The sequence below is a fragment of the Drosophila grimshawi genome, unplaced genomic scaffold (assembly GCF_018153295.1).
Source record: "Drosophila grimshawi isolate 15287-2541.00 unplaced genomic scaffold, ASM1815329v1 contig_1369, whole genome shotgun sequence".
In the NCBI taxonomy this organism is placed as follows: domain Eukaryota; kingdom Metazoa; phylum Arthropoda; class Insecta; order Diptera; family Drosophilidae; genus Drosophila; species Drosophila grimshawi.
In genome coordinates, this window is record NW_025062891.1 from 4,494,267 (window position 1) to 4,519,594 (window position 25,328).

At 38.0% G+C, this 25,328-nt stretch overlaps 1 protein-coding gene across 4 annotated transcripts; it reads right to left on the reverse strand.

Moving 5' to 3' along the window:
- Positions 1 to 157: 157 nt before the first annotated feature.
- On the reverse strand, positions 158 to 24,707 carry LOC6559638. Of its 4 annotated transcripts, XM_043216411.1 has the most exons (9): positions 14,859 to 14,874; positions 14,583 to 14,771; positions 13,566 to 13,618; positions 12,239 to 12,287; positions 7,673 to 7,907; positions 7,532 to 7,598; positions 2,210 to 2,721; positions 1,827 to 2,142; positions 158 to 1,240 (listed from the first exon to the last, which is right to left on the reverse strand). In XM_043216411.1, exons 2-9 carry the CDS (start codon positions 14,584 to 14,586, stop codon positions 1,043 to 1,045), a joined length of 1,434 nt encoding a protein of 477 aa, XP_043072346.1. In that variant the 5' UTR covers positions 14,587 to 14,771; positions 14,859 to 14,874; the 3' UTR covers positions 158 to 1,042. The 4 variants fall into 4 exon arrangements, with proteins under 4 accessions (XP_043072346.1, XP_001987374.1, XP_043072347.1 ...); XM_001987338.3 differs by lacking the exons at positions 14,583 to 14,771; positions 14,859 to 14,874 and adding an exon at positions 24,576 to 24,707; XM_043216412.1 differs by lacking the exons at positions 14,583 to 14,771; positions 14,859 to 14,874 and adding an exon at positions 23,691 to 23,922.
- Positions 24,708 to 25,328: the final 621 nt, after the last annotated feature.

The window sequence follows — 25,328 nt, forward strand, 5'->3', positions numbered from 1 at the left end:
TAACTACAGAGTTTTCTCTTTATTTAAAATATTGCTTCTTTATTTATTTTAGATATGCATTGCACGGCTCCAGGCGAGCATTCTACATTAAAAAAAAATGCTCAAATGAAGCTGTGCAAAGACTTTTCGCTAAATTACTTTTGAGATTTAATGCAACTGTATTAAATTAATTTTATTATTGTTTTGTGGAACGGCTGTGTGCTGTAGAGGGCTGTCATGTTTGTAATATAGTATAGTAGTGGTAGCATATTTTATATTTGTAGTGCACATATAGTTTAAACAATGACAAGAAATAATGTTCAAAACATTTAACTAAGAACAAAGAGTGGCAGGATTTTTGTTTTTTGTTTTTTTGGAACTAAGTTTATAAATATTAGAGTACAAATACAAATATCACCTGAGCGTCGGCTGCTGCATTCGTTGTTAGTGTCGAGTGTGTGTGTGTGTTTGTTTTTTTGTTTTAATTAATAGTTAAAGTAAGTAAGATAAATACAATACACACTTATAAGTTTAATGACTGCACTACGAGAAGCGAGATTGTGTGGAGTTTTCTGATAAGAATCGGGGAAGTCCAACACCAACACAAACGTGCGAAACAGAGTCTGGCAACTCTAAGGTTGCTTGTGCATGTGGCAGCACTGGTCAACTCTGCGACATTAGCGGGCAATAATGGGAAATTGCCCGGTAATCTCTGCACAAGAAGGGAAGTTTTTTTATTTTATTATTATATCATGCAAAACTAAAATACTAATTATTTAACTTAGGCAGTTGCTCTTTAGACACTGCACTTGTGACCTTACAGGCTAAACTGCTGCCCAACGTGCCACGAGACATTTTTGACAATTGACTACCGCAGGCGGCTTTAATTATTAATATTATTATTGTATTGTTTTCTTTTTTTTTTTTTGTTAGCTTGCTTGCTGCGCGAGTATCTCATACTTGATTTTAAAACACTTTGAGTGTTCCATTTTGTTATCGTTTTGGAAATGTTGAAATTTTGAATTTATATCATGCTGTCACATAGTATGGATCGCTCGCTGGCTTAGCTGCTATGCGAGAAGGCAGTGTTTGTGTAGGGACCACTGTAAATGGAGCTGCCCGAATTGGACACCGTTTTGGTGCTACGGCGTGCCATGATGCAAAGCACAGCGGCAACGACGGCCAGCATCAGTATCAGTCCCGCAATGGCAATGGCTATGGCAAAGGTGCGCTGCGACACGCACAAAGCATCCTCCAGAGTCTGTAAATGAAACGAAAATTAGTTAAAATTTAATCAATGTTTATTTATTGTATTTTATTATTATTATTTGAATTGGTTCAATGCTATTCATATCGTAAATGAAAATTCAATATTCTGAAATATAATCATATCCAAATATCCAAATAGTAAATACGAATTCTTAAAACAAACGGGACAATCTTCAATTTTTCAATCTAGAATTAAATAAATACTTTTTTGTTAATTTTTTTTTAATCGTAAAATCATAAAAATTTTCGATAAAAAAAAACAACAAACAAATGACAACAACAATTTGTTGTGACGTCAATCAACAATCTAATTTGGTTATCTTTCGATAGACTTTCAGTTAAAAAACAAAATAAAAACACATTCTAAAAAAAAAGGCGCTAATCTTGAATATATATTCAGACTAGAATTAAATAAAAACGAACTTGTTTTATTTATTATTTCCTAAATGTTTATGGATGCAGCTAATATTCACAAGAACTTGTTGTTAGGTCAATCTACAATCTTGGCTATCTTCGACAGATTTTCATTATGAGCACAAAATATTTATAAATATTCGTTTATTTAAGCTTCAACTCACCTTCTCCTTATACACCGCATCCTCGTCGCTGTCGTTGGCATTCTCATTCTCATTGACATAGAGACCGGAGAAGACCTCAATGGTGGCGGGCAAGGCTTCCTCATCCTTAGCATCGCTAGCCTGACGCTTGGGTCGCTTTGCGCTGCACAGAGGTGCCTCCTGGCAGCTGGGATCCTCCAGGGCACACAATCGCACATTGCACTGATAATATACGGATGTGGTGTAGGGGAACTTGTGCGCCGGGAAGGTCACATTGGCTGCCAAGCGATCCTCTGTATAGTTGAATTGACCCATGATCTCGTTGTCCATGGGACAGCTAAGGAACAATGAAAACTCCAAATGCTTATCTGGCTACATACTGTATTGGGAATAGTTTAACTTACCCATCTTCGCCCACCAGGCGCTGTTCACCCCAACCCAAACCATCTCGCACAATGCAGTCGGTCACATGGAGACCGTACAGCTTCTGCTGATCTATGCTGATGACAATGGTTAGCGGATCACCGATTTTCACATCATCGGCGATCTTGTGCTCCTCGTTATAGATCTTCATGTGGCATGGGAATGGAATTTCGTTGTTATTCACATCGTTGTCAGCCTCATCGTTCAGAGCTGCTGCTTCGTTGACATCCACATCATGGACATCATCCTCGTCGAGTTCATCGTCACCCAATCGCTGCTTGTCCAGCGATCGTCCGTAGTCTCGTCGATCGTGCTCATCGCTGCGGAACGCCTGCGGTTTCTGGGCATGCTTGCGCAGATGCTTCCGTGGCTTGATGGCTGCATCGCGGCTCTTGTAGGCACAGCGGACATGGTAGCCGCGTCCCAGATCCGTTATCAGTTTCAGATGCGGCTGCAACACAATCGTATTGAAGAACTCAATGCCGCCATCGTCCTGAAAGCGAAACGAAAAGTTATGTGAGAAATGTGCTTAGAATGGGAATTCAGAAAGCAGTCATAGAAATTTATGATTATTTCCCAAGTAAATAACATGCTATTAAGAGATTTCTATCTCATTAATTAATTAAAATATACTAGATTAAAATACTTAACGAAAAAATAGCACAAAGACTTAGGCAACAAACTTAAAACAGCTCACATGTGTTTGTATATTAAGAAAATATTAAGAAAAACTGCTTGATTTCTATGAAATATTTAAAATATCTAAATTATCCAACAAACATAAATATTCATACATATTCTACTAGCTTTTAAAAGAAACCCTAGAAATAAGTAGAACATATAAAGCAAATTTTCTTTGTGAAGCAGCTTCAGCTCTTCGCAAGTACGTACACCAAACAAAAGACTTGGGCAACAAACTTGCCACAGCGGACATCGCCTCCTACCTTTGTGGCTAAGTTCCTTAAATCAAATCGCATGCTTGCAGCTCTTAATGCTAATGCCCAAAGAAGCCATATTAGCGAGTCAGCCAGTAGAAACCTGCTAGGCAGTTCTCTTAGCCAGGGCAACTGGGCAACGATATATGTATGCTTGTAGTAGACAATGTAGTCAATGTAGTCAATGTATTGTTGTTGCCAGTAACTCATTATGCATAGAGATTCACGCTTCGATGCGGCTGAAAATTACTAGCAAGAAATTTGATGTGTGACTTGGTCTTCAACTCGTCTTTAGATCACGAGCACTTCCTCATGTTTTTTTTTCTATTATTTTTTGTTTTTGTAGTTTCCATAGAATGGTGCTAAAGCCGTGCAGCGGAGTGTGAAGTCTGCTGTTATCTACATATCCGCAAGAAATTAGCAATGTTTGCGTAATGAATTTTAATTTTAGTTGTTATTTACATACAGAAACTGAAATTGAAATTTGCAAACGGCTCTTAGACTTCCGTCGATTACATCATCATCGGCAGCAGCCAGCCAGCCAGCCAGCCAGCTTTAATCTTTAAGGCAGCAAAGCTATATTCCCTAGACAATTTGTTACCATTGCACGCGGCCTGATCATTTACTTTTCTCTCTGCCACATTCTACTGCCACATAACGGTGCTCTGGTGCTTGTGCTAATTTCGTATCGAGCACTCGACTCAATTGCTGGCGTGGTCTGTGGGTATTTGTAATGGGCCAAGACGCGTACGTTTTTTTTTTTTGCTGTAATTGGGTTTGCCGAGCTCTCTTTTTGGGCACGGAAATGCTTTATTTAAGTGGCAGCGTTATCGTCACCCGTAGGGGCATACTTAATTGCATTCACTTGGCCTGATGCGATTTATGGCAGCGAGTAATAAACCAAGCCAGAGACTTTGAGTTGTTTCCGTCTTGGACTTTAAGCCAGGTCTAGAACTTGAACGTGTCTCTCGATTATTGTTGTTGACAGTTATATTTTCTGAGTGTGTTTGGGTGTGTGAGAGAGAGAGAGATAGAGAGAGAGATGAGCAGCATTTCCCAGCTGCCGCAGCATCAGCCAATGGCAGACAATGGGCTAATAAAAGACATAATAAAATGACATTTAAGATTTGATTCACAACACAGGCACATAACGGTACAAGTAGACAGCTATTATGTCATTATGACACTTCTGTGCGTTCGCTTAGTTTTCTAGCAGCATTAACGTTCTTCCAGCAGGTTTCAGCAGCGGCTGCTTTCAACTAATGTGTAAATGAAATGGAGAAATGTAAATTTCGTATCTTATCTGTGCGCTTAATCCCCCAACATTTGTAGCATTCATAAATGTCAACGCGGCTCATACGTAATGTGAGTGTATATATATATATATATATATATATATATATGTATAGAAGAACATATATATATAACTGCAGTTGCGTGGGTGACGTTCAGCGCTAGTTGACCTTCAGGCCAGTCAAGCAACAGCGTTTAAATGAAATATCAATAACAATAAGAAACACGTTTACATGTGTTCACTTTTGGCGTTTTCACGGTCACGGCGTCGGCCGTTGAACGCGTTCAGATGACCGCCAACGTTGAAGACGCTTCAGAACAAATCGATTTTCATATGATGACCATGTTTGATCCAATAATTTGTGGCAGTTGAAAATTACGTAACGAAAGACTTAGGCAACAAAATTTAAACTGTCTGTCCAAGCATTTCTAATTTGTATTTCGTTTAAGAAATAACAAAACGAATTTTTACTCTATTCTTTGCCTTGAGCGTCAGTTCTAAATGTTGTTGATTTTGTATGCTGCTCATCAACTGCACAGCAATTATAAATTAATTAAAACGCTTTGCGCCCTTCAGGCTACGCACTTGTGGCTGTATCTATCTATCTATATATATATATATATCTTTTGACCCTGTACGTAATGGTTAATGGAAAAGCAAAACAACAACAACAACAACAAAAACAATAAATAAGCAAAGTTTAGTCATAGCTACGCGACTTGGAAATGCCCTGCAAGCGTGAAATGTTTTATTAATTACATTTCGATTTATTATCTTAGTCAGATACTTAATGTTTTTGCTGAATATATAAGTATTAGATGGGTTTTTATAGTTTTTTTAACCAAGTGAATAAGCATATATTTTTTTGTGGTAAATATAATCTCTGATTTATGAATTTTTTAGTCTAAAAATAGTTTGCCTTGGATGCGGTTAATAGATAATAATAAATAGATATGACAACGTGATTCTTAAAATACGCCGTTAGTGTTCATAGTGCAGCAAAAACTAGAGAATAATAATTGAATATGATCGCTGATCTCTGCTGGCTAATATACCTTTTGCACATGGGAAAATTAAACATTATGTTTAAAAAAAAAGCAAGTTTTTTAGCACACTTAATTGAATTTGACATGCACAGCCGCAAACAGCAACAACAATAATAAAAAAACTAGCTAAACAACAACAACAATAGTAATAATAATAGCAACAGGGTCGCTGTGGAGACTCAGTTGGGAGTCAATGGCGTGGCAACTTTTTGCGGCAGTTGACACGCGACTTTTTATATAAAAAATGTTGCTGCTTTAAATGGGCATAGTTAATTAGAGACACATATAAAAAATTGCATAAGTGTGAGTCTGTGTGTCTGTGAGTGTGTGTGTGTGTGCAAGTTAATTGTATGCAAATGTGCATTCACCAAGCTCATCTTAAAAGTTGACGTAACCTCAGCATCCTGCCCTGACAACAGCTTCATGGTCACATGCAGATGACATCAACTGCAGCTCTATGAAAACGTCATTAACAATAAAAATACCGTCACGTAACTTCACTTGGCTTATTGACTCTTCCATTATTAACAATCATTTTAGCTATCAACTTCTTCCCATTTCAAACAACGCGTCAAGTGCTTGGGTCAACAGGAGGAGGAACAAAGTGGCCGGCACTCAACACAAAAGACTCAGGCAACAAACTCGTCAATGTTCCAGCAGCAGTTACCTGTTCGTACAGAGAAAGAAGTACATGTATCTACACAGCACATAATACACATCTATGTAAGCATGGAACGTTAAACGATGCTTGCCATAAGAGCAATTATAATTTGCAATTTGAAAAATGTATGTCAGACCAATCGAAGCGAAAGGAAATACCAACAAGATTACAAAACAGTCTGCCCCAATAAATGCTGAGAAATTACATACGAGAAATTTATATCACAACGGCGACACATAAATGCTGATTTGTGTGTGTATGTGTGAGTGTGTGTGTTGACCATAAAAATATCCATGCGTGAGTTGAGATCGCCGTTTAGCTGGATGGGTGCTAATTGAGATTTCAAAATACATCGGAGCGTAAATCGCTGCTATGAGCCAATAAATAAGCCACGCCATATAAGCCAACTATCTAGCCAATTTATCTATGCCATGTCCAATATAAACTCCAAACTACAATTTATTTATGACAATTTATTAGCCATTTCGATTAAGGTTTCGCATTCGACTTCGCGTTCATTCTGGTCATTGGATATAATGAACTTGGGCTCAACTGCAAATACTGCTAACAAATTGAATAAATATTTTGTGTTTGATTTAGTTATTAGCAATAAACAGTGTTTATTTTGTGAATTGCATTTCATTGTCGATTGTTTTTGAAGCACATCTCTGTTTGTGGCTGCTTTTGTGGAAGGTGACATGAATTCAGTATAATAAGTATGAGAATAGAATCTGAAGTATCTAAGACGGTAAATTTGCTGTCGCTTATTATTTAAAATTCTAAAGATAGACACGCGTAATTTAAATTGTTCTCTCTTTTTTTTCTATCTCTCTAAAACTTTCTTTCCCTCTTACAAAATTTCATTTATTAAATCAACTTATTTATTTAACCAACTTGCTTACAAAATCTGCATGAAAGGCAGCTTTAAATTTTCTCACACCTTCAACTCAAGTTGACTATAATTTTAACTGTCCATCTTCAGGCAATCTGCCTTACAATCAGCTAGTTAATGATGTAGTTAAAAAGGTGCCATTCATTGAATGCCAAAGAGTCACAACTGCAACAAAATTTATTTCATGTGCGTTTTGTGAGTCAATTCCAAGCCACGTTCGCAGAGCGATGAGTAAATTGCTAATCATTATGGCATATTGATTTTACCTTGTATCCAATTCATCGCGATTGATGCTGCATGCTGCTACTTGCCATACAAGCGTTCAGCTAAATCTCAATTAGCATGCCAAAAAGGCAGAACAACTTTTAAGCTACACAACTTATGACTGAGGTAATAGTATTTAAACTCTTGGCATGTGGGATGCTCAACTTGAATACTTATGTATATATTTAATTGAACTCTCAACTTGACTTACCGTTTCCTTGGGCATTGTGTTGCAGCTACGCAGCGGCAACTTATATCGGAGTGGACCAATGTGATCTCTGCGAAAAAAAAAGAAATCCATTTATGATTATAGCTGATTGTTCAACTATCTAAATTACAATCTGGCACTAACCTGTACTCGCTGAGGCATGTGGAATTCTTGGAGAGGCCTTTCGGATAGATCATGCCACTGAAGAGGCCCGTCTCGTGATTGGGTGGCGCATCTTTAATCGTGATCAGCATTGAGCCAGACAAACATTTGACTCGCACACTCGGCTCCACCGCTGACGGTTTGCTGTTGCTGGTGGCCGCTTCCGCCTCCGCCTCGGCCGCTGCAATGGCAGCGCTCAACGAGTCGGGCGCATCCTCTGCAAGAAGCGGGCGTATAAAGTTATGTCATAAAATATTTGTGCATCTACAGTTAAAACAACAGTTAGCCAGTAACAATATAAAGTTAAAGCTCGAACTCTAGCTGAAAATGCGATTGGCATAAATCATCAGCGATACACGAATCTACAAAATGAAGCAAGTAAGACTGCTCCAGGCGAGGGTGTCACAACTAGCAGATACCCTATATGCAAAGAGATATTTGAGATCAGCAGAGTGCTTCTTCTTCCCTAAGAATCATTCCATTATCAAAGTGATTCCCAAATAACTTAAGTATTAATTATGCGATATTTAATAGAATGCCTCAATGGAATAGGTATTTCTTAAGCAATTTTTTAAGTATCGTAATCTTTAAGATATGTGTATGCTCTACGAGAATTAACCTTTTTAGTGTAGTTGTGCTAGCTTTCTAATCATTTATAATATGCTCATAATATGGGGATCGTAAATAGATTTTAATCGAATATTTTGTATTTGAGTGAGGAATTAATATCTACCTATGGTATATCTATATTTTCAAAAAGTGCATCTCTCTACCTCTTAAAGTCTATAAGAAAATATACAGATATAGACACAATTACCAGTTGATACAGGCAGATAGACAAAGATAGTTAGATCGACTCCCCTGTTGATGCTGCTCAAGTGCTTAATGGTGTTACCGTTGTCTTATATTAGCTTTCATAACATCCCTTTTAACAAAATGTGATTACAGGGTATGGCCAACAAAAAGGCAACTCGCACTGCGGGGCCAAACACAATGGCTGGAAAGATGCCCCTGGGAGCAACTACAGCTGCAGCTGCAGCTGGCAACAAAACTGCGGAAACAAACGCTGCGACAAACATGCAACCGACCAAGTTAATGACATTGAAAAGACATTCAAACAGCGGAGCAGCAGTTGCCATTAGAAAGATGCAAGTTCCTTGAACTTGCTATCCGAGCAAGAAAAGCAAGCCAGAAAGAAACTTTAAGCTTCAAGTCTCAGCATGCGGTTTGGCACCAAAGCCGCAAAAGAACTCGCTTCTAGGGCTATATACTCAGATATATATAAATATATATATATCTATTTATATATATATATATATGTGTATATATCGCATATGCAGCACAACACCTCGCGTGCGATTTCGCATTTCGCCATTCCAGCGAGATTCTCGATTCGTTTTTTTTTGCTCTTCTTTTGTTGGCCTGGACAAACGGCGTGTGCTTGGCTCACAACTTGGCTAAAGTGGAGTTGGGTCTAAAGATGGCGATGGCGATGGCAATGACGATGGCTTTGCCGATGCTTTGGTTTAGTTCAACGAACCTTCCAGCCATTTCGCATCAGTTAACTTTGTTTCTATTCCTATTCTACAGCATATGCGGCTGGGCAAAGTAATTGCATGCAACTCTCAGAGCCGGTTTTTCATTTCTTAGTTTGGCCCAAAGCTCAAAACCCAAGCCAACAAGTCGTTATTGTTTGTTGTTGCTGGCACATAAAATATTTAATGACTTTCTATTATGTATAATTTTGTGAAATGCATAACTGCATAATCAAATAGGGAGGGTCTCAAGCCAAAAACAACTCTAGCGACTAAACAAAGATATACATTAGGTAACTGACGGAAAACTAATATAACGTATTATTCTTATTTTAAGTTATTGTGGAAGATATTTCATTTTGCATCAAATAAAATCAGAAATCTCTGCAGACATATTATTATTGTTAATACCATTTAGATGATGTGCCAAAATTCCCTAAATGACTTAAGGAACTGAATATATGTTGTATGGGGTACATTTATTTGTCTTGTAATACCCACAGAGTATGTCTAACCTCTGCAAACCTTGGAAACGTTCAATCGAAAATTGAGTTCCTATATTAAAAACCATTTTTTTTTCTTTTTGAAAATATGTTGACCAACCTGATTATCCTCTACTATGCCATTTTATTTGAGAAAAATTAATATCGGCATAGTAAATTTTATAGCTACCATATACAACTAGTATACATTAATCTTCGGTAACTCGAAGAAAGCTGTGTTTATTAATTTATTTTTATATTAACACTTTCTCACACAATTCCCAAAATTCTCAGGCAAGTGAAACGTTTAACTTCGAACAAGAGGTATTTCAATAGATAAATGATTATATTTACATATCCGAAACCAATTCCAGCGAATACAGCTGCTCATAAATGATGGAGGTGAAGAAAGCGACTCAGACAACAACTATGAATTTCGATGGCAAAAAGATAGATATACAAAATATATTTAAAAAATTGTTTATCATTCTTCAATCATTTGACAGACTTTGCGATGAGCTGGATTCAGCTGTCCTACAGCCTGATTGATAGGATTGATGTAAGTAGGGCTAAAAATGGGGTCATGGAACTGTTCCCATCCAGATCTCCAATAGGTGAAATGCAGCTCCAATTGCCGTGGGATGATTGCAGCTGGGAAGATTGGAGTTGGAAGGTTCTATAGCCATATGTGCGTGCTGCGAATATATTCGTCTTATTTTAAACGTAGCCAGCTGAAAAAAACCTATGCTCCCCGACAGTCAGCTGATTAAGTGACACCACAGGCATTCGATATTATCCACGCTTGGATGCTGAATGACGAGCTCCCGCAGCTCTATATCTTGTGCATTGGCGAGCTGATGGATGTCGTTGGACTACGCTGGATACGAACAAGAGTGAGAATGAGGCTTTTACCATGTGGTCAACGCAGAGTTGGCCACCTTTGACTTTCTATGCTTCTCACACATCAATCGTTTTTCTGACCTTCGTCTGCTCTCTGGAGTGGTGCGCGGAGATCAACGATAGCTTTGTTTGTCGTCTGCTCAGCAGCCACAATTTGAGTGTTAATAGTGAGATTGAGGACGACTTTTTTGGCTCAAAATTCTTAACTGCTTACAGTTGGCATTTTTTATTCAGCTTTGCCCTGGCTCAACTGACAACTGACCCATCCCTCAGATCCAGGAGTCCAAGCTGATGAACTGCGTAAGGTTTAGTTTGCAAAACGGGGAACATGGCACCATCACCCCAAGTGCCGAGGTGCAGGAGCTCAGTAACAAAGCCCTTACGTAAGAGTGAGCTGATATCTCTTGAAGAAGGCACATCTCTTGAAAGACAGTCTTATTTTGGCTACCTTCATTACAGCTATGTCGCCGAGACTCTTTTACTCTTGCCCGTTGGCCGATTACGTTGTGCTTGTGGCATCATTGATGACCCTGTGATAGGTAAAGTCCCTGTCATCATGGGTAGTCAGCGTCAGATTTTCACCTATGGACAGTTACTGACCTATCTGGAGAGTCTCCATGAGGCTGAACCCGACTATTGGCGCAATCTGAACTATATAATCAAGACCATCAACTGCCGTTCACGCTCATTGGCAGCTTAGTCAGAGATTGCCAAACACTCGACACACACAAACACACACACACACCCACAAGAGGAAGTGTGGTGCAATATTTGGCGGGTCTTTCAAAAGAGGAGTCATCGCTTTTTAATAAGACAGCTAAATGCGGCATGAATTGACTTTTGTTTGCCAAAGCGGCGTTTATGTGACTACAGACCAAAATGTGCTTTTTGTGTGTTGTATGTTTGGCAACGGTAAATGACAGACACAAAACATCAGTCATATTCATATACATTCATATATATATATATAGATGGAGACACCATCACTTTTCCGTTGCATTAAGCTAGTAATTGTGCTCAGGATGGATTAAGTGTTGCCTCTTAAGGATTGACAACTGGCTTAAAAATCGAAGAAAAAAACCTTTTTTACAGCAGAAAAACTATGGAGATCTTAAAAGATCCTAATTTCAGCCAGGCTTGCAATAATTATTAACAAATTTAACTAAGCTTTCCCTTAAAGCTAACTTTTAAAAGAACACTTGCCTATTTTGGGTTGAATTTCATGTTGGGGCATTTGATATTCTGAGAGTACTCAATACTCTTGACTCTTTTATTACTTTTGTCAATATATTTTAGTTAGATGTAAGTATTATTATTTGAACTACTTCAAGTATTTAACTCAAGAGCTCAATTTGTGCATTAGATTTGTGTAAATTACTAAGAAAAATAATGTCCTTAGCCACTAAATATAACTGGTAAATAGCTTCCAATCAGAAAACACGAAAGCATCGTATTCTGTTGCCCAGTGGATAACGATCCAAGCGATTTATAAAAGACGACTCCTCAGCATTTTGTATGCTTATTACCAATGTAAAAGAAATTAGAAACTTAAAATCTACTAAAGGCAATTATTGCCATATGTGAAATTTAAACAACCTGCTTAAAGTGTGTTGCAAGATTAATGTACTTACTTGCTGGCGTTGTTATCTGTGCGCCGTGTGTCGTTAGTGCTGCAATTGTCTGTAAAGAAAGTGGATAGTTGGGAAGTGGTCATTAGAAGCGTTATGCTATGCGAACACAGTTGTTGCCAGGTCCATGCAATGGCAATGGCAATGGCCATAAAACTGTTGACATAAATCACGATCGAGCTGACATTAATGCCCCGACTAATCTATGCAAGACTGCCGACGAGGTAAGCTCCTTTAATTAAAATGGAAATGCAAAGAAAATGCGCCAAGATTTTGGTTTCGTTCGTGCTGGCTTATAAGCAGAGAGAAGATATTGGAGAATTCGTTATTCTCTCACGATTCTAAGGCCGCAGAAAAGAAAACTTTCGCCAGCAGCTCGCGCCAGGTTAGAGTTGAAACGGAGGCTGAAGCTGACACTAAAACTGAATCTGAGGCCGAGGCCAAGCGCCTTAGAATCTAAGCATGCAGCTTGTTGCTTCTTGCTTGCTGTTTGCTGTTTGCTGCTTGCCGCTTGCCGCCTGTAGTTGTGCCACTTTTGGCAACTTGGCACAACACGAATCGATTTTAGCATACGGGGAAAAGGTGAGGGAGTGTGTGTGTGGCAAGTAAACATGCCCGCCAGTGTTTGTGCTTATGCTTGTTGCCGGGTCTCATATTTAGGTTAATCGCCTGGCCGTGCAATTGTCATTAACGGCCTAGTCTCGAGCTGGAGCTGACTCAGATTCTAAGCTGATTGATATGTTTTAGCCCGCATTGGCCAATTTTTCATTTCACTGCGCCAAGGAATGAGGCTATAAACATATTTTCATGACCCTTCTACGGAAATGTAGAACGCAACGTCTGCGACACCATAAGATATATAAAATCTTAACCATCATCAAGAGCTAAGATCATTTTAGCTGATTGATGTGTCTTAGCATGCATTGGCAAGTTTTTCATTTCACTGCCAAATAATGAGGCTACAAAAATACTTTTAATACTCTTCTAAGCGTCTTCGACCCCAAAAAGTATTTATTATCTTAACCATCATTAATAGCCAAAATAATATAGATAATATAATACAGATGATCAGTGGTCTGTCTGTCAAATTTGTAGCTTTGACCATAAAACTTTGTTGAATCGGAGCATTACATAATATAGCTGACATTGGAATAATCGGGCGAAAATAAGTAACTAGATCAAATTGTAAAAATCTAATATCTGTGTCATATAGCTGCCACGAAAACCATCTATTGTAAGATCAGTTTTAGGTTTTCAAATGAGTTCCATCAGTTTTGTCAGGCATGCCGAAGATATTAATTAATTCCCGGTTTATTTCAATAATACTTACGATTAAATGCAGCGCCGTGCAAAGAGTTCGAGTGCTTGACTTCATTGTGTTTGCTGCAAAAATGAAAAGAGAGAAAAGAGAGAATTAGAGAATTGGAGAAATGAGAAGTGCGAAATTCAGTGATTAATATAAGAAAACCAATACGTTGGCAAACCGGTTGGGTACTCGACAGAAATCCGTTTACATTTATGCAAAAATCATACAAGCCAAAATAAAAAAACAATGTTTAATGAATTTTTGATGCGTGCATGTTTTCGCCCAAGCTACGAATATGGCCCCGGGCGAAACTTTCAACCGACACAGCCCTAACAAATTGGGTCAGCACAAGATTTGTGGATGGAGCCAACATGAAGCGAACTTTGGAGCGAACTTGGAGCGAAGTTTGCGTGCCACCAAAATGGGTTAAAATCAGCATAAAAACTAAGTAAGCCAGCTAGCAAGCAAGCGAAGGAAGCTGCCCCAGCATAACACTAAAGGCGCAACGACAGGGCTCAATTGTGATTGAAGTCAAACAACAAAACTCTTAACGAACTTCCGTCAACAGCTGCAACATGACAACAGCAACAACAATAACAACAACAACAGCAAACAGCAATCTCAGTTGAGGCAAGTCTAAAAACGGGTATTAAACAGATATCAATAACCAAATGGAGCACATGATAAGCAGTTTTTCATTGGAGTTTCCTGCAGACAAGCACACAGTGTAACTACTGTGAGAACATTGATAGCCAGTCATGGCCAGGAAGAGCTGTCCGACAGCAATTGCCCGATCATTATCGGTGGCCCGTTGCGACCAAATACCGAAAACAACAACAACAACATGCGGCTTACATAGATGGCCAAGCGCTTGATAAAAGGCCGCCAATGATTTCAGGTTGCTTAAAGTTGATTTTTGTCTTTCTCCCCACTTTATGTTGTTTACTCTCCTCGGCTGCCAACACATTTCATTCACATAGCGCCTTATGATGTCACAGGAGAGACAGATAGAGAGACAGGCAGACGGACAGCCAAACTCACCCATTGAAATTTGATTTCAGCTGCAGTAGTTGTTCGTCTATTATCCGAGTGCTATAATCTCTATAGGAGTTTTGTTATTATTGAAATTGTTTGATCCAAAATTGGGTCAGCTGATATCGCCGGCGTGCGTTGATAAATGACTGACATTATGCGGCGTCCATAATGCCAACAAACAACATTTGTCAATGCCTGAGACCCACACAATCCAGGTAGAAAGAGGGAGGGAGATTATATATATATATATATATAGATTCAAATCGCAGCTAACCGTGTTACCTCACTCACAACTGTGAACTGAAAGCCGCCCAAATGCAAATTTCCAACAAACGACACTAACGAAAACAACAAAGTTGGTAGACAATACTCGTAGTGCAATAAATTAGCTAAAATTAACCGCATGACGTAAGTGGGCATAGCGCAAAAATGTCACTAACTCGGCTCCGCTCCACTCGGACACCCATGTCGCAAAAAAACTACAATAATATTAAAAACAATTAAACAGCTGCTCGAAACTGAAAGCGCAGCTCATGCAGGCAAAATAACACAATAACACAGCAGGCTAGACAAATAGATATATTTACCTAAGACAATGGTGAAAATCGAATACTCTTGCAAAATGGCTCTGAATTAGTGAATAAGATCAGGGCGAAAATCTTGTGAAAATAAAATTAGAAGCAGTTTACTTTAAATAACTGAATTAAAATAAGACGCAATAAGAAGTTTCATTTTAAAAACAATATCAATTTTAAATATTTGGACTCTCTGATCATCCAAACTTACGCTGGACCCATTTGAACGCCGATATAACGAATCAATCCAAAGTTTAGTAACAATTATTTTATATGTCAATATACTGTTGAATAATTTAAACCTGAATAAATTCCCCAAATCCCCATGCACCATATAATGATAAATGAAAACTGTTAATGTATTGTTAAATATCTTAAAGATTGTCCACCTGGGAAAAGTTTTTAAATAAAGAAAAGAGAAAAAACATATTAGAAATATTGCCAACTTTATAAAATAATAACATGTTTTTTCTTTAAATATAGATCAATTCAAAATCTTTAAGGTTTGAAATTCTTATTATTATTATTCATATAACTTGTATTATTCATATATGTCTCAATGCGTTACACGATTCACGACAAATCTGAAAATCCCCTACAGGCGCATAAAACTGAAATAAACTTTGAATAAAAATTGGTGCGCATTGCGCTCAACAGAAATTATGAATAATGAACTCTGATTGGCATCTGCTCTCGTTACCCAGTTTCGAGAGTTCGTACAAAAAGTAAAATGAAAACATTTGCAAAAACCCAATGAAATGGGAGCAAGTGACCTTCCATCAGTAGTCAGTACTCTGATAAGCAGGAAATTGCACGTAATTCATAATGCCTGAAATAATCTGGTCGATTTAGCTGCATACAATTATTTATAGAAAAGGTTTTTGTTGTTACAAAATGAGATCGAGTATTGCTTAGTAAGCTTAAAGTTTTCCAAATTAAAGGCATTTCTAATATTAAATTGTCATTGTCGGATGAAGGAATTAAGATTTTAGACATCTTATAAAGTATGCCATGTCTGGAAGTGCTTCTCTTCTGTTAGAGAGGCAACCTAAGCAATGCTTCTTATTGAAGTGTGCAAAGAAGCATATTTTAATAATGGGTTCAATGCACAAGAAGTTATAGATTATGGTAATTATACACATAAGTACATATTTAGTTACGTATATGGTTATTTCAGTGCATGTGTCTACTAGTATTAACATTGAGTTTTCATCATGAAATCATTGAACTGATCATCATCGACAGCGTGCGCTCAGCTGTAACGGATATTTTTATGTGTGGCTGTCAAGTGTCGAATTCGTTTGACACACATTCCGTAACAGCAACGACAAAGGCAACAGCAACAACAATAACAACAGCGAAAACAAAAACCTTTAAAACTAAATAAATACGAGTAGAAAAGCCGACAAATGGGCCGTGCAACTGAATAAATTAAGCAAGTTGCTTGTGCACGACGAGGCAGCAAAGAAAAACACAAGCAAAGCAAATACAAATGGTTGAAAGCAGACAGAACAACAATAACGTTAACAGCAATAGGCAAACACACAATTTGTTTAAACAATTGCATTTTCATTTATGACTATGTATTCACGATGTTGCGACTAAATGACCTCGCGTGTTTCATATAATTTATTTCTGAAAAGCCTCAGCGCATATGCAAATGCAAAAAATAGGCGTTTTATAGTTTATTTAATTGTTTTGTGTTAGTTGTTTAATTTTTACAGCTTTCTGCATGAGCACAATTGAAAGGTACCAACTGTACAAATTGGGCTCGTGTGCCGCGTAACTGGGCGTAAAATTTGTTTAATTTACAACAGATTTCGTGTGCTAATTGAGCAGAAAATGGGCACATTACTTGGGATACCAAGAGGAAAGAGAGAGAGAGAGAGAGAGAGGGGGATGGGGGAAACAGGAACACTAGATGGCTTTTGAGATTGTGATGGCTCCACAGTAATCAAAGTGTAATCTTGTTTGCGGCATCTGAGGCACTTCATTGAACAAATTATGTTGCTCCACATAAAACGCACGCATCAATCACAGACTTCAGGCACAAGTTTGTACGCCAATGACTGAAGACACAAACTTGGGCTCTCGATTAAAATCAAAGCAAAAGAAATAGCAGCAACAGCAGACAACCAAAACCAACTTGATTAGAATGAGCCTCGCTCACAATTAGAATATCACACGCTAACAATCTGGAAGCCGGCCATGCAAAATGCCAAAGGCAATACGAAAAAACCAAATCTGTGTTAAGCACACACACAAATAGCACACACACACACACACACAAACACACATGGCTAGGGCCTAACCACAATGCGAGCCAGTTTGACCTATTTGGAATGGGCATCGACAGTGAAGAAAATAAAAAACAGAAACAAAAAAAAAAAAGAATGAGCATAGCAAAGACTTTCTGACCAAGAGTATTCTAACAGCTAACAACTTTCGGTTGTGGTTATGGCCAAGTGGCATCAAAATGAGAAATCTCCAACTCTACGATATTATGGTCAATCAGTATAACGCACAGCTAATTTTGCTGCAATTTTGCTGCTGCCGCTGCTGCTGCTGCAGCAGCATAGAAAGTAAGTTTTTGGTTTTTATCAAATATCTAACCAGTATCTATACCAATAAAACGCAGCTGCATTTTGGCCCGCATTGTGTTCTTAATTATGGTAATTAACGTGATAATAAAGAAAAGGGTCAATACGAGGAAAGCCCATAATATATAGTCTTCTTTTTCTTTACAGTTTTGTGGCTAAACAATGTTGTTCTTGTTGCTGTTGCTGCTGCTGTTTTGTGTTGTACATTTTTTTTTGGGTCAGGCATGGCTTTAATTTGCTGGTTTTGTCTTAGCTTTTACTTTTACTTTGCTGGCAGTCAGAACGCATGTGTGCTCAAGTGCTAATCAAAAGCGTTAAAGATCATGATCAAACTCAATTGAAGTATCTGACTTCGGACTTTCACCGGCTTAGCTATGCAAATAAGTACGAGCGCTTGAAAGGCAATCATCAAATTAGAATTTCAAATTTGTTGTAGTATATATTGTATAGATATACATATATCGAATATATGCATTTTTGAATACCAGGTAGCTGCCAAAGAAACGATGAGCCGGGCTATTAAGTGTCGTTTGAGTGCCAGCTGAAGCTAACAAGCTTTGGGGTTGGGTGTGTTTTGGGGTACTGAGGAGATCAAAGCAAACACAGTCAACGAATCGGAACGAGTGCCTTTTTTTTATTTTTATTTCTATTTTTATTTTTATGGCTTGGCGATTGCGTCAAGGTCATTGCAATTGCCAGACGTCGTCGTCGTCGCAAATGAACTAACAATGCCTCCAAATTGCCATTAGCCGGACTGGAAGCAGCAGCAAAAACAACAAGTGCCAATGCAATCGAAATAAACGCCAACATCAATTTCCCATTGTATTGTTTAATTTTTTCCACCATTTTCTAAACGTCATTAACTTTTATTATGTGGCTGCAATTTACACTTAACAATTAACACCAAGTGCATAGTTAATGTGGCAGTTTAAGAGCCGCACGAAATGAATTATCAAATGTCTTAAGCCACAAACTTCTGTTGCAACAGTTGACAAGTAATTTTTGTGAAATTTTTGTTGGTCCATTTGTTAGCTGTTTATTTATTTTTGCCAAAGCTAGTTTTAGCCATTTTGGCAGCAGAGCAGCGCCAAAATTGGAAAGGCAGCTGCTCATTTTGTTGTCCTTGTGCAATTGATTATAGGCCAAGACTATAAAAGGGTATATTGAACTGTGGCTGATCAAAAGGAAAGTTTGCTATGCTCAAAGCTTAAGCTGATTTTTTTTAGGAAAACGTTATTAAATTCAATACTAAATATTATATTCTTAAAACAACTATTACAGGCCATCTTTTAGTCACATTCTGACGACTTTGCTGGCTATTTTTAGAGATTGAGTAAGACACAGAAGCCAAAATGCGTCAATATTTTGCAGTTGGCTTGCAGGTTGTCAAGTCTATCGTCAGTTTAGACGGTTGGCAAGTCCGCCAGCTTAGTTGCAAAAGCCCGCCCGCATTTGGTCAAGTGCGTTAAATTGGAGCGTTCACAAGTTGCCACATCTTTTGGGGCTGTGGCTTGAGAAGTAACCAAAAACACACACGCACAAAAACGCAAACGTTTGCTTTATTTATTTTACTTGCGCTTTTGTTTCTTTTTTTTCGCCACGCAGTTACGTAAATTTTCTACAAATTGTTTTGCTATTGTCGTTGATTTGTCAAGATGTCCAATTTAACTATGACAGTGTCTCAAATAAATGCTAAAAAAAAAAACGCTCATTGAACACCTACAACTTAACCACAAAGACGCGCCCAGAGGCAAGACGACTATTTTTACAGCTATTTGTGATGCCTAATTTTTATTTTCTTTCTTTTTTCGGCTCAGCCAAAATAGAAACACGCAACAGAAATTCGCATTGAACGTGACTTGAGCTCAGCTTTTTTAGCCGTAGGACTTGAATATGTTTCGATTTTTATCAGCCACACAACTACAACAACATTTTCAGTCGCCAGACGCTTACTTAAAGCTGGCTTCTGTTGTTGTTGTTTTTTGGCTTTGGCCTGGCGCCCATTGTCTGAATTTTTTGTTGCTTGACTGCTGGCTACCTGGGGCCGGGGCAAACAGTAAAAATCAAACAAAAAAAAAACCAAAAAACAAGTTTGCCAATCGCTTAACAGTTCCGTTTTCTGCTGACTCTAATGATTTCAATTTTCAGCGTTGTTGAAGCTTTAACTAAGCCTAGAAGTACCTCCAGCGACAGAGGCTACCGCTGCTGTTGGTCGGGTCAATAATGAGCTGGGCCATTTTAATCGAATTAGTAATTGATACTCGAAATTAATAGAACTAACAAAGAAAAAAAAACATGACTTGAGCTCTTTACTACGAATATGACGTAATTCACGAAATGACAATTAAATCGTTAAAATTTTGGAAAGAATAGAAGAAGTATATCCCATTAATGGAAAAAAATAAAAACTATCTTTTGCCACTTAAACTAAATTAGTCCGAGTTGCAATATTTAAAAAATTTTCAATTCAATATAAGCAAAAATGACTTCATCTCACAGATACGCTTTACACAGATTTAAGATAATTTTTCAAAACATTCACGGGACAAAAAGTCTGGAAATTTTTAAGAATTATTTTAAATGGATATTCATAAATTCTCCACATTTTATATTTTCATTGAATAATAACGTAAACATTGACTTTTCTTGAATTCAAAATGTAGTGTGCTTAACTATGTTCGCTCTAAAAGTTATCGAAATAATCAGTTTTCTGCAAAGCCAAGCGACCTGGTTCAAAAGTCATGACTACATGCACTAGTTTTTTACTGTTTTTTTCTGTTTGAATTTTTTTTTGTGATTTTTTGCTTGTCAGTCGACCACACCCACGCCCCGTTTGGCTTGGATTTGAAAGTGTTTTGGCGAACGTTTATACAATTACGAATAACATTGTTGGGCCAGACTTACCCACGCAAAGGCTGTTTGTATTACAACTGAATTGTTTTTCATCATTGAGGTAAAAGACTGCATTTAAGTCGACTGGGAATTGGACACGTTACAGCATTGGCTGCGCAGAATCTAGCCAGACTACTTTTCATTTAAGAGCAAACACCACAACTGGCGTTTAATATAATCCAACTTCAGCTGGGTGACTCACATACGCCAATACAAAAATGTGTTGCCGCGCCCTTTAGCAAAGTGAATAAATGACAAAAAACACAATAACTGCAAAAAAATCAGATTTGCATAATTAGAGAGGGAGTGAGAGAGAGGAACTGGTAGCTGGTAGTTCAAGATCTTGAGTAATGCTGTCGCTGTTAGCGAGAGAGCACTGTTAAGTAGCAAGTTTGTTGCCTAAGTCTTTCGTTTTGACTTCCGTTAGCTGCTCGTTACTTCAACTGTAAATCAATATTGATTGCCAAAAAAATGTAAAAAAAAGACCCAAACGGAATTTAGCATTGTAAGTTCTGCGGCAGGTTGACAGGTTGAACGAACTTTTTTGGCTGTTGCGTTTTCTTTGCGTGTTCTTCAAGCTCTTCGTAAGCTGTGGCAACATAAGACAAGGTGATTATAAATCAATTATGAAGTTCGTGAACCCACTAAGCAGTCAATCATGTTTTTTGTTTCGGTAAGCAGTGCGTCATCATTTTTTTTTATAGAGATTACTCAATGGAAATGGATCACATGTGAATAATAAGTGTGGTCAGTTTTCCCATCAATGATGCCACAAATGTTGCACCACAACACACTCCTCAAGTATCACAAGCAATGAAGTAATATGCCAAAAAAGCAGAGTACAACATTGAAGCGCTGCAAACAAAATAAAATAATAACATACACAAAACCGACAAAAACGAAAGAAAAATAATATATTTTTCGACGCATTTTTGTGGGGCCGCGTTTTGTCTCAAGGTCACTTGAGCAGCTCGCGTTGTGGTTGTTATATAAACAAGTTAAGTTCATTATGGCCAAGAAGTGCCGTATGAAATGTGCGAGCATATCAAAACTGGTCTCAGCCAGCAACTGGCTTTTGTTGCCTTTTAATTATTGAAATCATTTTTATTTTTTTGTCTGATTGTTGCTTTTCAACTGCGTTGGCGCTCGTTAGCCATAATTCCAATGTGGTAGCTACCCACATGAGAGTGAAAGAACTATGAGCGCATATGGGATTCTATTAGCTCAGTTTGCCCGCAATTATTCACAACAATAGGTGTTATAGACAACACACAGTTTCATGAAAATATTTTGAGAGTTAACAACCACAAATTAACCAATTAATATGCAATGCATCAAACCAAAAGGCGGCCTAAAAAAATACAGATTTTCATTCATTTCTCAATGTTGATGATGCAAGTTTTTCAACTCCAGCTCTAACTCCCTGTGAACCTCTCTCAATATCTCCATCTCTCTTCTTCTCAGCCAGCTGTCAATCAATCAACTTTTCTAATTGCTTCTTTAAACGCCAACACAGCAACAATAACAACAACAACAGACCAAATGAAACGCAGAGTCATAATTATGGCTAAGGCCTTTCCGTTGGAAGTGCTAAAAGTTTAGACAAGCTTTTTGTGTGTGCGTGTGTGGCTCCTCAGCCAGCAATTGTAGCCAATATTTAACAACAGCCTTAGCCGTAATGCTGGTCTCACCCATGATTAATGTTATTCAAGATACTATACGTACGCAAACTCTTTTGAAATACTTGCCAGTCAATTAGCAATAGATTCTAGCACTTAAGCGTCATGTGGGCTGCAACAAGTAAATGTAAATGCTTTAAATATGATTTTTCTTGTCTGAAATCTAGGCATGTTAATGTCTATGCACGCCTACTCGTTAGCGAACTTAATAATAATATGAGCTTCATCTTAAGCTATAAAAGTCTTTCTTTCCTTTTTGTAAGTAGTTAATGTTTCTGAAGAATACTAAATAAACAATCAGTCAAAAAACAATGAAAAAATATTAAAAATACAGATAAATAATCAGTCAACTAAATCAAAGGATAAAAATATTAAAAATATAAATTTGGGAAGTATTTGTAAATATACAGAATTTTTTAATAATATTTTCATTTCTCGAAAAAAATTAATAACAATTCTTTTCTGTAAACAAACTAACGACCTGAGTAAATAATCTCGGCCAGTCAAGAATTTTCTTCTCAAACATTTCTACTCACAATTGGTTGCAACTTAAATGTGTGATATTCGTCATCTAATGGTTTTTCTCAGTAATGAGTATTTTCCTTGTGTTAACTAAGAATGCAACGTTTTCAAATTTGAAAATTTTCTCAGTTTTTCCGGTGACGCTGACACATTAAAATTAAACATGCCGGACATGCAACAGGCGGCAAGCGGATGTCCGTGACGTGGCTATTACAGTGTGTACATAATATATAATATATATGGGTACATTTATAGCTGCGTGGTTGTGGCGTGCCCCATCGAGGCATGCCGCGTCATGCAAGCTAATAAGACCAGTCGCATTGTCGCATCTCCATGTTTGTGGAGATGATGTAACTATATGGCTAAAACAGCGAACTTGGCAGCATGTGACAGCCAATTTCGGACGCGCTCTAACCTTGAGAAACAGGTTCAATGCACAGATCACAAAACTCTTAAGGAGAGGAAAATCGCAACTTAACTAAAAACATTATTGCATTATATTGAATTTTGCGTAAAAAAAAAACGTTTCTTGATATATATGTGTGTACGTCTACGAATATGTGCGAGAGCGAACCTTACTTAAGTGAAGGCAGAGCGAACCGGTTTCAATGATGAGGAACGCCTCAGACGATTTATGAAGTCATCTTTTGTGGCTTTGCGCTGACTTAGCTTGCAATTTTGCTCGGCTAAACATCAAAAAATAAAATAAATAAAAAATAAAACCCAGCGCCATATTGAATCTGTTGACTATATGTATCTTGTCCGAATGGACACCAAATGTACAATTATGCACAATAGTATCGGTCTCTAACTCTAGCGGTTCATTTGGCCAAAAATGAAACTTACCTTTTGACAACGGTCGCCCCGTTTTATTGTTTTGCGTAATCCAATTAGTTATGTGGTCTTTGTTTTGTAAGTGTTATATATATTAATTTTCTTGATTAACTTTTTGTTTGCAAACTTTATGTTGGTGCCGAATATGTGGAAAGACTTTTGTTTTAAACTTTTTACAATTTATCATGCTCCATGTAGGTGTTAATTTTCTTTCACAGGCGCATAATTTGTGTTTTTTCTCTATTTCTTTTTGCTTTTGCAATTTATTTTGTCTGGTCAGGTCAAATTTGTATTAATTTAGTTTTGCTAACTTCCTCTTCGTTTGGCGTTCACTCGTTTTACATATATGTGTGCAGGCTGTTGAAAATAAAGCGAAATTGCGATAAACAATAGCTGACGAACAAAAAACTGCAAACACTCGAAAGAGCGCAGAGCGTCTTAAGAGCTTAAAAACTCCGACAAAAATGAGACGGGGAGAGAGACAGAGAGAGAGAGAGACAGAGACAATATATATGATTGCTCTTTTGCGTATGGGAATATATACGGGTTGGTTTTCTGGTTGGTTTTTGGCCAAAACAACAAAAGACTTAGGCAACAAACTTGCGGTCAATTTACACAAGTACGATTATTTTTTATTTCCAAGATATCGTGATGAAGACACAAAATTAGCTTTTAGTCAAGCCACCCGCTGCGCAATCAACAACTTGATGGCCCGCCAAGGGCAACAACAATCAAAAGCAAACAGCAAATAAACTGACAAACAATGCAACAATTTCTATCCAAAAATATTTCTCTTTAGCAGCGTCACAAATGCGCTTGCACGAAACAGCCAAGAACCAAATTAGAACCAATTCATGGTGTCGATTCACTCTCTAAATTATAATAAGAAACACGTACATCGCTCGTTTTTTACAATAACTGCGATCCGACAACAACAAAAAACGGCGACGACGACGATGACAACAACTTGAAAATTAACGCGCAACGCGACGCGACGAAAACGCGCTTGTTATTTGCTGTGGATGTGTCTCGCACACCGACCTGGCCAAGACTGAAGCACACAGACGCTACACTCTCAAGTCAAGACCCACAGCAGGCAGCTCAGCAACCGGTCTGGCCAAGTTTTCGGAGTCGCAGTCGGAGTAATTGGCAAAGTCAGCTCTTATTGGCGGCGCCGCTCTTTTCTTAACGCGTTGTAGTCTGTTGTTGACTGTCTGTTGCCTGTTTTTTTATCTGCAACTGCAACAGGCCCACACCGGTTGCACTTGTGCCCCCGTATGCCACGCTCCGCTGGCGCTCCCTTCTCACCTCTCGGTCAAAGATTTTGTTTTGTTTTTCTTTCTAATGAGTGCGCGACTGGCACATAATTAGAGCTGCTGCCTCTCATAAATACATACATAGATCCCTTTGGGGACCGAATCACGATACGCTTGGCCAATGCAGCTAACTAAGCCGTACTCTCCGCATTCACTCAGAGATCCGTCAAGTTCAGCTCAAAGCTTGGCGATGTGCTAAGTGCCGTCTAGAGAGCAGCAAACAGATTTGGTGTGTGGGCTGTCACCAGAATACCTTGATGACGGCATATACGGCATATTTACCTACATACATGTACACAGAAACATAATCAAGATACCAGCTCTTGAAACATTG